Genomic DNA, 16,589 nt, shown 5'->3' on the forward strand with positions numbered 1-16,589 from the left:
TTCTCTGCAGAGCCCCCTCGAGCTCCGACAAGTTGGACGGAGACCTTCAGGTCTCTCCGGAGTCGTTCAAGTCTGCGCTCTGGTTGGACCTTCTGGAGACGACCCTAATCCACTGCTGTGTCGTCTTTGATCTGTGCTTTGAGTAAGGGCGTGCAAGATAATGGTGCTGGAAATGTACCAAAAACTGCCAAATTTTGAAGTGTTAACGGTACCAGCATTTTGTGATTTTATTTTTTTTCAGTACCAGAAGTAAACGTCAGCCTTCCTCTCAATCCCCCTTCCCTCAACACTCTCTTTTGCAGTTGAGGTGAAACGTCCATTTTGTCTACTTTACAAAACTAAACTACGCACTGTGATTGGAAGTTTGGGGGGGGGGGGAGCTGGGGGACACCGTCTTCTCCCCTCCTTTACTACTCCAACGCATTCGCAAACTTCACAGTGGAGTCCCCTCACTGTCTGCTTTGTGCTAGAAACGTACCAAAAACAGTACGGGACTAGCATTTCGGGATATTTTTTTCAGTCCCGGAAGTAAACATCGGCTTTCCTCTAAATTCCCTTCCCTTGTTATAGCAGTCATGGAAAAACGTCCATTTCACGTGCTTTACGAAACTAAACTTGTGTGCTTTGACGCGATTGGAAGTTGGCGGGGACACCTTGTGTCTCCCCCTTAAACTGCTTTAACAAGATGGGGGGCTTTACAGGGGAGTCTCCCAACCTCCAATTTTCATTCATCACAATTGGAAGTTCACGGCTATTGAGAGAAAGAGATAACTGTGGTACCGATCCAACGCTAGTTTAGGGTCTTTATGCAGCTGGAAGGTGAACGTCAGGCCCATTGTGAGGTCCAAGGTACCTCAGAGCAGGTATTCAGTAAGGTTCTTTCTGTACTTTGCTCCGTTCAGCACACCAGGGAGGCTGGAGTAAGATGGGGCGATGGGGTTTGTATTTGGAGTTATCGGTTATTTGCTTCAGAACAGTTTTGGTGCCGGTACTGAGGTCTGAAAGCTGTAACAGATACTGAACTAAAAATTTTAGAAGTGATCCAACACTAATCTAGGGTCTTTAACAGATGGAAGGTGAACATCTGGACAATTTTGAGGTCCATAGCGCCCTGGAGCACCTTAATCCTAACCCTGACGCAGATGTTCATTAAGGGGTCTTTCTATACTTCTCTGTTCAGCACACCTAAGAGGTTGCAGTAATACAGGGGCCGGATTTTAGAATTAATTGTTATTTGCTTCGGGACTGTTTTGGTACCAGTAGTGAATTCTGAAAGCTGGTATTGATACCAAAGTCAAAACTGTGGTACCGATCCAAGACTAGCTTAGGGTCTTTATGCAGCTGGAAGGTGAATGTCAGGCCCATTTTGAGGTCCAGGGTACCTCAGAGCAGTTGTTCAGTAAGGGTCTCTCTGTACTTTGCTCCGTTCAGCACACCAGGGAAGCTGGAATAAGATGGGGAGGATTTTGGAGTTATCTGTTGTTCGCTTCAGAACAGTTTTGGTACCAGTACTAAGGTCTGAAAGCTGTAACAGATACTGAATTGAAAATTTTAGAAGTGCTCCAACACTATCTATGGGTCTTTATCCAGATGGAAGGTGAACATCTGGCCAATTTTGAGGTCCAAAGCACCCTGGAGCACCTTAACCCTAACGCAGATGTTCATTAAGGGTCTTTCTATACTTTTCTCGGTTCAGCACACCCAAGAGGTTGCAGTAAGACGAGAGGCAGATTTTGGAATTAACCGTTACTTGCTTCGGTGCTGTTTTGGTACCAGTAGTGAATTCTGAAAGTTGGTATTGATACCAAAGTCAAAACTGTGGTAGCAATCCAACGCTAGCTTGGGGTCTTTAACCTGCTGGAAGGTGAACATCTGGCCAATTTTGAGGTCCAGAGCGTCCAAGAGCACCTTAACCCTAACCTTGACGCAGATGTTCATTAAGGGGTCTCTCTGTACTTTTCTCTGTTCAGCACACCCAAGAGGCGGATTTTGGAATTAACTGTTATTTGCAGTATTGAATTCTAAAAGCTGGTATTGATACCAAAGTCAAAGCTGTGGTACTGATCCAACGCTAGCTTGAGGTCTTTATCCAGCTGGAAGGTGAACGTCAAGCCCATTTTGAGGTCCAGGGTACCTCAGAACAGCTGTTCAGAAGGGCTCTCTATGTACTTTGCTCCGTTCAGTACAACAGGGAAGCTGGAGTAAGATGGTGGAGGATTTTGGAGTTATCTGTTATTCGCTTCAGAACAGTTTTGGTACCAGTACTAAGGTCTGAAAGCTGTACCAGATACTGAATTGAAAATTTTAGAAGTGATCCAGCACTAGCTATGGGTCTTTATCCAGATAGAAGGTGTACATCTGGCCAATTTTGAGGTCAAAAGCTCCCTGGAGCACCTGAACCCTAACGCAGATGTTCATTAAGGGTCTGTCTATACTTTTCTCTTTTCAGCACACCCAAGAGGTTGCAGTAAGATGAGAGGCAGATTTTGGAATTAACCGTTACTTGCTTCGGGGCTGTTTTGGTACCAGTAGTGAATTCTGAAAGCTGTTATTGATACCAAAGTCAAAACTGTGGTACCGATCCAACGCTAGCTTAGGGTCTTTATGCAGCTGAGAAGGTGAACGTCAGGCCCATTTTGAAGTCCAGGGTATATCAGAGCAGGTGTTCAGTAAGGGTCTCTCTGTACTTTGCTCTGTTCAGCACACCAGGGAAGCTGGAGTAAGATGGTGGAGGATTTTGGAGTTATCTGTTGTTCGCTTCACAACAGTTTTGGTACCAGTACTAAGGTCTGAAAGCTGTAACAGATACTGAATTGAAAATTTTAGAAGTGATCCAACGCTAGCTTAGGGTCTTTAACCTGCTGGAAGGTGAACATCTGGACAATTTTGAGGTCCAGAGCGCCCAGGAGCACCTTAATCCCTAACCCTGACGCAGATGTTCTCTCTCTCTGTTCAGCACACCCAAGAGGCGGATTTTGGAATTAACCGTTATTTGCAGTAGTGAATTCTAAAAGCTGGTATTGATACCAAAGTCAAAGCTGTGGTACCGATCCAACGCTAGCTTGGGGTCTTTATCCAGCTGGAAGGTGAACGTCAGGCCCATTTTGAGGTCCAAGGGACCTCAGAGCAGGCATTCATTAAGACTTTGCTCTGGTCGGCTCGCCCTTAGGCCGGACTCGTCTCCCAGTCTCAGCCCTCTGTGCCTCCCCAATACCCACCACCCTAAATTTTATCAACCTAAGGGACAAGAACAAACCGAATTATCAGCGAAGAATATAAAAAACGGCTTTAATTTTATATGATGAGTATAATTACACTTTTTTTTTTTTTTTTTTTGCACAGTTTCTCTATAGTTTTCCCAGTAATTGCATATTTTAAATACTGCACTTTCTATGCCATCATTTACGGAATGTAACGCTCTCTTCAGAAATACATTTATAGTGTTATAAATCTTTTACACTTGTGCTAAAGTTAGAAAGAAAGGCTAACAAGTCGTTGGAAGGGAAACAAACTGCACATCGTGATTCTAAAACGAGACGGCAGCCGCCATTATAGAAGTACCGGTCATTAGATATCCAGCGTGTCCTACTGGGTGGGCACAAAACACAATCTGTCCTCACATCCACACTGGAATGCATACCTTTTGGAATCACAGTTAATCTGATTAACATCAGCTTGGTACAAAATAGTTGCATATACGTCCAAAAAAAAATAAAAAGTAAAATATAAACAAAAATAAAACCGGACATCTGTATCCGGCCAGCTTTTAAATTCTCACCCTACAAAGGCAAAAAAAGGCACAAAATAATCTTCACATCTTCAGTGAGTCAAAGTCCACTCTCAAGAGAAAGAGTGCTGGCTGTTCAAAGCGAGATCTTCCAGGAATTTCAGCTGCTTGACCATCACCGCGTATTCTCGGTATTTCTCTTCTCCTAGATGTTCCTGCAGCCTCACCTAAAAAAGGGAGAAACAGAAACAGACGTACTCAGTCACAGGCCGTCCACGTCCTCCACTCTAAAGCTCTCCGCCGAAAACTCAAATCAGTTTCTCTTTCAAAAAGTGAACGGCAGGGAGGCAGCAGAGCGTTAGAATATTTAAGAGCGCCAGGCCACGTGGCGGCCTTTTTACAGAAGGCCTCTCTTTTCTTTGTACTTTGATGTTAAGATTTGAGCTATGGATTGTTACCAGGGCTATGGAGTCAGAGTCTTGGTCGAAAGTAGACTGAAGTCAGAGATGGGGAAAAAATGTACCAAATCTGACTCGGACGAAATGTGAATTGTAATGTGTTAAAACATCCAATTTCACATGTACTAATTTGATTAAACCATTTTTCCTTCTAGCCATCTTACCATCTTAGAAGAATATAGTTGCTTTTTTAATTTAGTAGGTTTTGGAATTTTAATGTTTAATGTTACTCAATATTTGTAACATCTTTAACCTCCTTAGCGTTAGGCCCGAGCGCCACTTGAGCAACTGTATAGACGCGTCTCGTGTAAGTGGCAGACCGGAGGATTACTTGGGCTGTAAAAGTGCCAACAGCGTTAGTGCCAAGTGTCACTCGAGCAACTGTACAGACGCATCTCGTCTAAGTGGCAGACAGGAGGATTACTCGGGCTGTAAAAGTGCTAATAGCGTTAGTGCCAGGCATCCCTTGAGCAACTGTATAGATGCATCTCGTGTAAGTGGCAGACCAGAGGATTACTTGGGCTGTAAAAGTGCCAACAGCGTTAGTGCCAAGTGTCACTCGAGCAACTGTACAGACGCATCTCATGTAATTGGCAGACCTGAGGATTACTCAGGCTGTAAAAGTGCCAACAGCGTTAGTGCCAAATGTTTTTCGGTAAACAGTATGGGCGTGTCTTCCATAAGCAACGGACCGGAGTGTTACCCAGGCAGCGGTGCAGTCATGTCTTCTTCTAGCCTCACAATGGAATGTCTTTCAGCAGCCCAGGTGTCGTACGCTCTTGACAGATAAGAGCAGTGATGACAAAGTGAATACGTCTTCAGGCAGTGACACCGAAAGTGACGCTCATGTGTCAGCCGGACATGTGCAGTGTGCTGTTCAAAAGCTGATCAGTCTGGAAAGAAAATCCACAAGGAATCAGGCTACTATTGTCCCGACTGTGACGTTGGATTGTGTATTTCACAGTGTGTCAAGGTACACCACGCAAACAACACAGTTTGATAGTATATATGGTATTAGCATTACATTATTTTAATATTATTCATCATCATTATTATACTTTCTACATTTCTGACTTTGTACTTTTAGTGTTTTGCACGTTTTAGAGTAGAAAGATGAGATTTACTAAATATGTCATTTTTCAAGCCAAAAAATGCAATGCTAAGGAGATCAATAAATAATATAAAAAAAATGCCCCAGCGGTATCGCTACAGCCTTTAAACTCTTAACTTTAACAGGTGAAGGTGCTAAAAAGTGGTCTGATGATTCACAATAGAGGTGAGGCAGTGCCTCGTATCTCGTATGTTTGTGTGCTTTCAATGAACATCATAAATCTACAAGTCTAATCTAGAGGTTGGTTGTACCAGAAACTGAGGACTCAGACTCTTCAAATTATGGTACCTTAAAGTCCAAGATACCAGAAATTGAGGAATCGGACTTTAAGGTACCATAATTTGAAGAGCCTCAGGTACCAGAAATTGAAGAATCAAATTCGGAGGTACGAGAATTTGAGGAGCTGAAGTACAAGAAATTGAGGAGTCAGACTCGGATGTACCATAATTTGAAGAGTCGGAGGTACCAGAAATTGAAGACTCACACTCTAGGGTACCATAATTTGAAGTTCCTGTGGAACCCGAAATTAAAGAGTCAGAGTCTGGGTTACCATAATTTCAAGAGCCTAAGATATCAGAAATGGAGGAATCGGACTTGGAGGTACCATAATTTGAAGAGCCTGAGGTACCAGAAATTGAAGAATCAGATTTGGACATACCAGAATTCGAAGAGCTGAGGTACAAGAAATTGAGGAGTCAGACTCGGATGTACCATAATTTGAAGAGATGGAGGTGCCAGAAATTGAAGAGTCAGAGTCTGGGTTACCATAATTTGAAGATCCTTTGGAACCAGAAATTGAAGACTCACTGTCTGAGTTACCAGAATTCGAAGAGCTGAAGTACCAGAAATTGAGGAGTCAGACTTGGAGATGCAAAAAATTTTTGTTAATTAACTAATGAGAAATGTCACACATGTGTATCAGAGGATTGCCTTCCGGGCTCACCTAAGGAGTGGACACGGTCGTTAACAGTCTCGTCTCCTTTTTCCCCTCACAAACATCAAGAATCCGCCCCTTAAGGGCAATGGAGTCAGAGAAGCCCCGCCCTTCCGGTATAAAAGGGACACGTTTCTGGAAGGTTGCATCAGATTTAGACCGGAGAGTTCGACTAGCGGAGACAACTCCAGACGAGCAACCTGTAAGAACGCCGCCAGAGTGACTTAGAAGGTGACAAGCCAACAGTGTTTAGTAACTCCATCGACTGCAGGTTTTCATTCATTCTGTTTTTGTTCAAATTAAACAATGTTTGCCCAGTTGGCATCTCAACTATTTTTGGACTCATCACTTGCCCCGCTTATATAAAGTACATTTTTTATGTTTTCACCCATACTGTATCTCTCTCTTACTAACCAACATATGAAGTATCTCTCTCTTGCTAACGAAGAGCACAGCTCAGCAGCCATTTTGAACAGACGTGGCTGAAAGCTGAGCACCAATGACGCCTTAACTAGAGACATTTAAGTAACTACAAGTCTGTGTGCCGCCTGAACTACATATCACCATTTAATCAGGTTGTATAGTTGCCAATATTCAAATGTACTTTGCATTTTGTTATTATTTATGAATATTATCAATAATACATTATTTTGTGTGTAACTTAACTTCTGCTTGTCTTTTTACTACATCTAATTGCCTGAGGTTATAGATATAGAAGGGAAGGTGGGGATAAGTTTCATACAATAGTACCTTATAAACAGTGGTAAATCTGTGAGATTAGGCATTCTAAGGCTACATATTAATAATACAATGGGGGAAAGTAGAGCAGTATACTGTATATTACTCTACCGAGACAAAACACCCATTCTTGCAGAATCAGGATTGGTGGGTTTTTGTTTGTCCACCCGACTCTGGTCTGGGGAGTTTCCTGGTCATGGACCCCAAATGTTTTGTTCCCCAAGCCCGGTGCTCCATTATGTTGGTCACCAAACTGTTGTTGGATGGTTGGCAGAAGCTGCTCTCGGAGGATGTTGTGGTCCCATTCTTTTATTCAGGGCTGTGTTCTGAGCCCTGCACTGCCTTGGCCGACATGAATGGTGTCAGGATGCTTTACTGTTGGCGTGACACAGGACTGACGGTAGCACCGCTCACCTTTTCTTCTTTTTTCCGGATGCCCCAAACAATCAGAGACAATGACTTTCCCCCAAGCAGTCCAATCCCAGAATATCAGTCTGTCCCTGATGGCTTCCCTGCTGCCCTTCTTGACACCCACCAGGCCATCCTCCAAAAGTCTTTGCCTCACTCCCACCTGCCTGCTGCCATTCCTGAGAAGGCTCTGCATTGGCAGTGCCTGCAGCCGATTCAGCTTTAGGAGACGGTCCTGGTGCTTGCTGGACTTTCTTGGGCGCCCTGAAGCCTTCTTCACAACAAGTGAACGTCTCTCCTTGAAGTTCTTGATGATCCGATAAATGGTCGATTTAGGTGCAATCTTACTAGCAGCGATATCCTGGCCTGTGAAGCCCTTTTTGTGCACTGCACGTGTTTCCCTGCAGGTGACGGTGGCCAACAGAGGAAGAACAAGGATTTCGAGCACAATCCTCCTTTTAAAGCATCCAGTCTGCTATTCTAACTCGATCAGCGTGACAGAGTGACCTCCAGCCTTGTCCTGTCAGCCGTGTGAATGAGAGGATCACTGAAATGACCCTTAGTGGCAGGGCTGACATGCACTGGTTTTTTGGGATGAAGTCCATTTCCATGGCAAAGAGGGACTTCGCAATTCATCTGATCCCTCTTCAGAACATTCTGGAGTCGATGCAAACTGCCATCATAAAAAGAGAGGCTGCAAACTTTGTGAAAATCCATATTTGTGTCATTCTTAAAACTTTTGGCCACGACTGTACAGATGTCCTGGAAGAGCAACCTGTAGAGGAGTCACTTCATCCTTGTGTGCGCTGACAGCCGTCCGCCTGCCTGTTACCACCACTCTCACGACGTCTAACTGGAAATCAAGTAGCAAGGGCGCCTTGTGTGGTGCATGCGGAATTAGGGCAATGACGACTCCGGAGCTGATAGTTTGGGGACAGACTTTACCAAAGTTATTTCTTTGCAAGAAAGCTATATTGTTTTCTAAAGTTAAGCACTTTCTATATATTTAATAATAATAATTCTTTACATTTATATACAGGTGCTGGTCATAAAATTAGAATATCATGACAAAGTTGATTTATTTCAGTAATTCCATTCAAAAAGTGAAACTTGTATATTAGATTCATTCATTACACACAGACTGATGTATTTCAGATGTTTATTTCTTTTAATGTTGATGATTATAACTGACAACTAATGAAAGTCCCAAATTCAGTATCTCGGAAAATTAGAATATTGTGAAAAGTTTCAATATTGAAGACACCTGGTGCCACACTCTAATCAGCTAATTAACTCAAAAGCCTTTAAATGGTCTCTCAGTCGAGTTCTGTAGGCTACACAATCATGGGGAAGACTGCTGACTTGACAGTTGTCCAAAAGACGACCATTGACACCTTGCACAAGGAGGGCAAGACACAAAAGGTCATTGCTAAAGAGGCTGGCTGTTCACAGAGCTCTGTGTCCAAGCACATTAATAGAGAGGCGAAGGGAAGGACAAGATGTGGTAGAAAAAAGTGGACAAGCAATAGGGATAACCGCACCCTGGAGAGGATTGTGAAACAAAAGCCATTCAAAAATGTGGGGGAGATTCACAAAGAGTGGACTGCAGCTGGAGTCAGTGCTTCAAGAACCACCACACACAGACGTATGCAAGACATGGGTTTCAGCTGTCGCATTCCTTGTGTCAAACCACTCTTGAACAAGAGACAGCGTCAGAAGCGTCTCACCTGGGCTAAAGACAAAAAGGACTGGACTGCTGCTGAGTGGTCCACAGTTATGTTCTCTGATGAAAGTAAATTTTGCATTTCCTTTGGAAATCAAGGTCCCAGAGTCTGGAGGAAGAGAGGAGAGGCACAGAATCCACGTTGCGCGAGGTCCAGTGTAAAGTTTCCACAGTGATGGTTTGGGGTGCCATGTCATCTGCTGGTGTTGGTCCATTGTGTCAAAAGGTCAACGCAGCCGTCTACCAGGAAGTTTTAGAGCACTTCATGCTTCCTGCTGCTGACAAACTTTATGGAGATGCAGATTTCATTTTCCAAGAGGACCTGACACCTGCACATAGTGCCAAAGCTACCAGTACCTGGTTTAAGGACCATGGCATCCCTGTTCTTGATTGGCCAGCAAACTCGCCTGACCTTAACCCCATGGAAAATCTATGGGGTATTGTGAAGAGGAAGATGCAATACGCCAGACCCAACAATTCAGAAGAGCTGAAGGCCACTATCAGAGCAACATGGGCTCTCATAACACCTGAGCAGTGCCACAGACTGATCGACTCCATGCCACGCCGCATTGCTGCAGTAATCCAGGCCAAAGGAGCCCCAACTAAATACTGAGTGCTGTACCTGCTCATACTTTTCATGTTCATACCTTTCAGTTGGCCAACATTTCTAAAAATCCTTTTTTTGCATTTGTCTTAATTGATATTCTAATTTTCCAAGATACTGAATTTGGGACTTTCATTAGTTGTCAGTTATAATCATCAAAATTGAAAGAAATAAACATTTGAAATACATCAGTCTGTGTGTAATGAATGAATCTAATATACAAGTTTCACTTTTTGAATGGAATTACTGAAATAAATCAACTTTGTCATGATATTTTAATTTTATCACCAGCACCTGTAGTGCTTTTCTCACTACTCAAAGCGCTCTCCACACAGGGAGGACCCAGGAAGCGAACCCACAATCTCCTTATTTAAAAAAAAGAGTGTCTCACGAAAGGCTGGTTTTTGATTTGGGCCCAATTCTGCTAGGAGAAGCACGAACACCTCGAGAGTCTACACAACAAAAAAAGCAGACAATGAAATTAGCAACTGCATTTTTTGCTACACAGTACTCACCTCTCTTTGCTCTTCATCAACTTCCTCCATTATGTCCAAAACTTTGTCTAAAAGCTTTACTCCGATTCCATTCATTACGTTTGTCCTCATAGACTCAATTGTCCTTTTAATTTTTGCATGTGCACAAGTAGAATCTGGGAAACAAAACATAGAAGTCATAAGACCGCGTCCAGCTAATATGGACTCCTAGAATGAATGAACACGCCATTGCCTTCAGAAAGCAGTCAGGGCCCTTCACTTTTACACCTTTTTGTTACGGTGTGGCCTTATGATAAAAATCATTTAAATTCATTTTTATTTTCCCTTCAAGAAACACTCAATACTCCAGAATGACAAAGTAAAAAGAATATTTTAGAAATTAGCATAAAATTATCTAAACTATATAATAAAACTAGATTAATGTGTGTGGGTCCAACTCCTCTGAGCAATGTGATTGGTCAGTTTGGCTTTGGCAACGTGAAGAAAGAGGAAGTGTGAGAGTGAGATACACGAGGAGGAGAAACGGCTTGGGAGGCCTGCAGAGAGTCACCTTCAAAGTATAAAAGCAGACGGGATGTGAGAAAGCCGCCTCAAAAATAATGACAAGAGTCTGAGAAGCAGGCTTTACGGGAACGCGCTCAAGAGACGGAGCGCCGGTGAAGAGACGTTCAGACACACATACACACACACGAATACCGAGGAAAGCAGCTGAAAGTGCATGTAGCATGAGAGATGGCAAATATTTTTAAATTATTCTATTACATGTAGCGTGGCTAGTCTCTCTATTAAAATAAAAAAATTCTGGGATGAGACGAGACTTTCTCAAAGAGACACTTTCAAGTCCCGCGGGACGAGACTTTGTGCCAATAGATTTAACCAGGCCCGGGGCCGGAAATAAAAGACAAAGAGTAGGTGACAAAGTAGAACGTTGTAAAGAATTCAAAAACGTTGGCACGGTACACCTGCAGAGCAGGTCAGAGATAACGGAAGTCCGAAAATTCGAAAGTCTCAAAAAACTGATAGTAAAGATCGCATTAGCACAAATGCGCAAACAAACGGAAATTATTACTCTGTGAAATAACGGAACAGCGAAAAGAGATCGAATATATTGTTCGGGTTTAAACTTTCAGTTGGAGACTTGTAGATCGTCCAATTCGTGTGGCCATTAGGGAAAAGTAGTGCTGCTTCCCAATGAAGAGGCCTATCCACGAGAATTAAAAGATTTGTTGTTTGGTGAAAGTGAAATCCACATGCGTGAGCGGCAGAGACGCAAAGTACCTGGCGCATAGCAAAGGCCGCGGTGGGTTGACAAGTGAAGTGAGGAGGGGGTGAAGCCCTCTAGTCTTATATATAAACATCTACGTGTGGAAGTGTGTGCGTGTCTGTCAAAGTGAGAGGCTACGGCATGAAGCTGAAAGAAAGCGACTCCGTCTCTAAAGTGAAACTGCAGAGGAAAGAGAAACTCGCTTAGCCGCTGATAGACAAGTAAGGCGAGCACACTACTGTCTGTCAGGGTGGGTGGGGTTAGGGGTGCGTTCGGTCCCTCCGAGCATTCCGATTGGTTAGTTTGGCTTTGGCCCAATTAGTCAGATTGTCTGTGGTTGCTAATTGATAGGGAGGACAACAGAATACTTTAGCGATGCGAACTTCAATTCCTACTTGGGACCCGTTTGTGATTGCGATTTTTAATTTATTTATTAAAAAAAGGAGTTAAAAATGGAGCATTGAGATGAATCAAAGTGATTAACAACCCCGAGCAACTCTGCATAGCTGACACAACCAGTGTCCCCTTCAAAGATGGGAAGCACTCGCAAGAATACGAATGAGGTTTTCACATCTGGTAAGTCAAAAATGCAGACAGGAGGCGAGCAAGGCGCCTTGGAATGAGCGAATCTGAGAAGCAGGGCATGTCATCAAGGCACATAAGGATACCAAGGAAAGGGTGCCAGTCCATCATAGGGGTTCACACACACACACACACACACAACACCCACTAGGACCAATTTAGTGTTGCCAATCCACATAACTTTGGACTGTGGGAGGAAGCATTAATATGAATAGTCAGTAAGTTAGACATTGTCCAACCCGCTATATCCTAACACAGGGTCAAGGGGGTCTGCTGGAGCCAATTTCAGCCAACACAGGGTGCAAGGCAGGAACAATTCCCAAGAAGAGGCGCCAGCCCACCGCAGATTAATATGAATATTTGAATCAAAATTTTGACAACCCTGGAAAGTGTAAACGTGCCCAATGGATGCAACTTTTATTACATTCAGTTTCATACCTGTCTGGCTGCACCAGTAGAAGCAGAGGACTGAGAAAGAGCACACACACACACAAGGTGGGCAGCGTGTAAGCCGTCCCATCTAGACAGAGCTGGGTGATCTATTGCTCCCTGTGCGGCTTTGCGTCTTTGTAACGGGAAGGTTGTTGGTTTGCGGCTCCACAGTGTGTATTCTTGCACTGAGACAGGCACCAACTTATTTTAGTGGCTTGTGTGTTTTAAGACTATTCTTACATTTTAAAATTCTATGCACGGAGATGTTGCAGGACGTTTTAACAGATCACTTGATGATTCCAGACCGAGATGCTGCCATTGCAAAGCATAAGGATGCTGGCTTCAATCCCCACCACTGAACCACTGGATGGGCCTACCTTACCGCCAGTGTTCCCACTGTATAAATATAGAAGCAGTTATGGTAGAAACTTTCATCTACTTGTAAGTCTGAACAATTGAAATACAACATCAAAGATACAAAACAAAAGTCATCTTTTCCTCTAACTATATAATCAATGAATCTTCTTAAATAATACGCTACCGTGACTGTCCGTTTGTCTGTCCAGGATTTTAAATCGCCTGTAACTCGCAAACCGTTTCACCTATTGACCTGAAATTTGGTACGCATATACTACGTGACGTCTACTTTCCGCTTTCGGGGTGATGATTGACCTCCAAGGTCTTTTTATTTTTATTTTAGTGTAGAATCAACTCTAGGCAGAGGTGCATGTGTACGGGCGCCGTTCTCATTCCCTACCACCTTCACCATCACTTCCTCTACACCTCTTCATATCTTAAATCATTCTTCAGGCAGACTGAAAACTTAAGTGCCAGGTTAAGTAAAAAACGTACAAAGTCATTGCAACACAAACTCTGACTTAATCAGTTTTAACGCCAAAAGGTGCCGACAAAAGAAGAGCTGCTCAGGAAGCAGCAAGTGCATCAACCTCTGAGCAAATGAATGCTAAACGTACAGAGAAAGAGGAGGAATGCTCGAGTCAAGTGGATTCACGGCACGTTATCGTTGTAGCAGTGCGCGTTACTGGTCTAGTAAATAACCTCTGAACGTTTTAATAATAATAATATTATTCTTTACATTTATATACAGTGGGTACGGAAAGTATTCAGAACCCCTTCAATTTTTCACTCTTTGTTATATTGCAGCCATTTGCTAAAATCATTTAAATTAATTTTTTCCCTTTTTTAATAAATCTGCAACAATTTCAAAAATTCTTTTTTTTGTCTGTCAATATGGGGTGCTGTGTGTACATTAATGAGGGAAAAAATTAATTTAAATGATTTTAGCAAATGGCTGCAATATAACAAAGAGTAAAAAATTGAAGGGGGTCTGAATACTTTCCGTACCCACTGTAGCGCTTTTCTCACTACTCAAAGCTCTCTCCACACAGGGAGGACCCGAGAAGCGAACCCACAGTCTCCTTACTGCAAAGCAGCAGCACTACCACTGCGCCACCTCTGAGGTTTTATTCCCCTAGCTCTGAAGGTGCTTTGTGATAAGACGTTTTCTAAAAAAAAATTTACCCAATTAAAATGGAGACATGCAACAAACCTGAAGGAAATTCACCGAAATGGAATTCTCTCTGCTCCTCGTGTGCCTTTCCGTGCAGCAGCAGCGTGTCTCTGTACTTTCGATTCAGCTTAAACTCTGGTGCTGCTGCTGCTGTAGAAGGTGTACCATGGAGTTCTTTAGAGTCCATCTTTAACGTCTGGGTCATCAGTTGCACCAGATCCTGCATTTCATTGAAATCACTCTTTCTGAAATCATAATAAACATGATGGGGTTAGGAAGAGCACATCGTTTTAAGAGTCCAGCAGTCAACATTTCAAATGTTAAAGCTCACATGAAGAGGAGGAGAAGAACTCACAATCAATCAGTCAGTCAGTCACAACCTGAGTCTCTTGAAATGGTTTGAACTCTTCAAGGATTTTCAAAAAAAGTAATCAATCACATGCATTCTGGACCACCCTGGCACGTCAGAATGAAAACCACTGAGAATACAAATGTGCACTTTACCAATTAATGACTGCTAAGAGATGTGTGCATTTTATAATATAAATGTGGAAAGACCTGAGGCAGGCTGTTTAATACGTCTGGGGTAAAAGTTTATTTTTTTTAAAGGAAGAATGATCAAAGTACATCGCAAAACTGATTTGGAGTGATGAGTGAAACGATTTGGTCAAAACTGATTATGCAGTGAAATGATTTGTGCCAAACTGAATATGCAGTGAAACGACGCTAAATTTGTAGTGAAACAATTGGGGCTTTGGGGGGGGGGGGGAGTGAGATATATATTGTTTTGTTCTTTGTTCCTTTTTTACTATTAATTTACAGTCATATGAAAAAGTTTGGGACCCCCTCTCAGCCTGCATGATAATTGACTCTCCTTACAACAGTAAAGATAACAGTGGTCTGACTTTCATTTCCTAGGAACATCTGAGTACTGCGGTGTTTTCTGAACAAAGATTTTTAGAGACGCAGTATTTAGTTGTATGAAATGAAATGAAATGTGAAAAATTGGCTGTGCACAAATGTGGGTCCCCTTGTCATTGTGCTGATTTGCATGCCTGTCACTGCTCAATGCGGATTACTTGGTGTGATGAGCTCATTAAGCCTTCATAGACAGGTGTGTCCATCATGAGATATAAAGGGATTTAAGGTGGTCAATCACAAGTTGTGCTTCCTTCCCTTTGACTCTCCTCTGAAGAGTGACAGCATGGGATCCTCAAAGCAACTCTCCAAAGATCTGAAAACAAAGATTGTTGAGTCTCCTGGTTTAGGGGAAGGCTACAAAAAGCCATCTCAGAGGTTTAAACTGTCAGTTTCAACTGTAAGGAATGGAATCAGGAAATGGAAGGCCACAGGCACAGTTGCTGTTATACCCAACAGATCTGGCAAGCCAAGAAAAATACAGGAGCAGCATATGAGCAGGATTGTGAGAATGGTGACAGACAACCCACAGATCACCTCCAAAGACCTGCAAGAACATCTTGCTGCAGATGGTGTACAGTAATCCCTCACCTATCGCGGGGGTTACATTCCAGAGCCCCCCGCGATAGGTGAAAATCCGCGAAGTAGCGACCTATATTTATTTTATTATTTATACATATTTTAAGGCTTTATAAACCCTTCCCACACTCTTATAAACCTTTCTCACTCTCTTGTTAACCTTTCCCATGCTCTTATAAACACTTCCTATGCTCTTAAACACTTTCTACATTCTTAAACACCTCAGAACAACACTGCACACTGCCTGCACGCAGCGATCAGACGTCAATGTGTCTGCACTCGCTTTGTGAAGGGGGGCAGCTGAACTCACGCTGAGCAGAAATGGACTTTGTGCTGCTTCTGCCAAAACGCCTGCTTGTCGCTCTGCTCGAGGAGTGTGTGTGTGTGGGTGTGTGAGAGCTGAACGCACCTTCGCTCAAACCCCCCCTCCCCGGAAGCGCAGTAGGCTCCTGCCACTTCGCATTGTCAAGGGGGTGGGGAGCTGAATGAACGCTAAGGAGAAGTGGACTTTGTGCTGCTTGTCGCTCTGCGTGTCAATAATTTAAAAGCCTGTACAATCAGGCTTTTAGGTGTACATCACCTATTTTCCTGTCTCACTGTCTTGTCTTGTGTGAAGTTAAAATGTTTTATAATAGTGAGATGTTACTCATATCCTTAGCCCGACATCCACATATCATATGTGTTAACAAAGTGTGTTTTATAAGATTACATGTGTTTAAAGCATGTGGGATGGGAATTTTAAGGCTTAAACTATAAAAATGTTTATTTATATGGTCTTTCTATATCGCGGATTTTTTCCTGTTGCTGATGGGTCTGGAACATAACTTCCGCGATAGGCGGGCAATCACTTGTATTTAAAAACCCGCGAAGTCGTGAATCCGCGAAAAGTGAACCGCGAAGTAGCGAGGGATTACTGTACCTGTACATCGTTCTACAATTCAGCGCAATTTGCACAAAGAACATCTGTATGGCAGGGTGATGAGAAAGAAGCCCTTTCTGCACTCACGCCACACACTGAGTCACTTGTTGTATGTCAATGCTCATTTAGACAAGCCAGATTCATTTGGGAACAAAGTGCTTTGGACT

General features: G+C 43.0%; 1 protein-coding gene and 1 long non-coding RNA gene across 4 annotated transcripts in view; one reads left to right on the forward strand and one right to left on the reverse strand.

Moving 5' to 3' along the window:
* Positions 1–668: 668 nt before the first annotated feature.
* On the forward strand, positions 669–2,947 carry LOC127526216 (uncharacterized). The gene is made up of 3 exons (XR_007933854.1): positions 669–819; positions 1,598–2,269; positions 2,788–2,947. It is a non-coding gene; the product is annotated as an uncharacterized LOC127526216 (long non-coding RNA).
* A 313-nt stretch (positions 2,948–3,260) lies between these two features.
* Positions 3,261–16,589, reverse strand: part of nek4 (NIMA-related kinase 4) — a 75,178-nt gene continuing 61,849 nt past the window's right edge. For all 3 annotated transcript variants that reach the window (XM_028824113.2, XM_028824112.2, XM_028824111.2), the window contains 3 exons: positions 14,046–14,251; positions 10,219–10,352; positions 3,261–3,954 (listed from right to left, as the gene is read on the reverse strand). In XM_028824113.2, the coding sequence (XP_028679946.1) occupies positions 3,841–3,954; positions 10,219–10,352; positions 14,046–14,251 (454 nt within the window). In that variant the 3' untranslated portion in view covers positions 3,261–3,840. The remainder of the gene's footprint in view (positions 3,955–10,218; positions 10,353–14,045; positions 14,252–16,589) is intronic.

The sequence above is a fragment of the Erpetoichthys calabaricus genome, chromosome 18, assembly GCF_900747795.2.
Source record: "Erpetoichthys calabaricus chromosome 18, fErpCal1.3, whole genome shotgun sequence".
NCBI classification, from domain to species: Eukaryota; Metazoa; Chordata; class Cladistia; order Polypteriformes; family Polypteridae; genus Erpetoichthys; species Erpetoichthys calabaricus.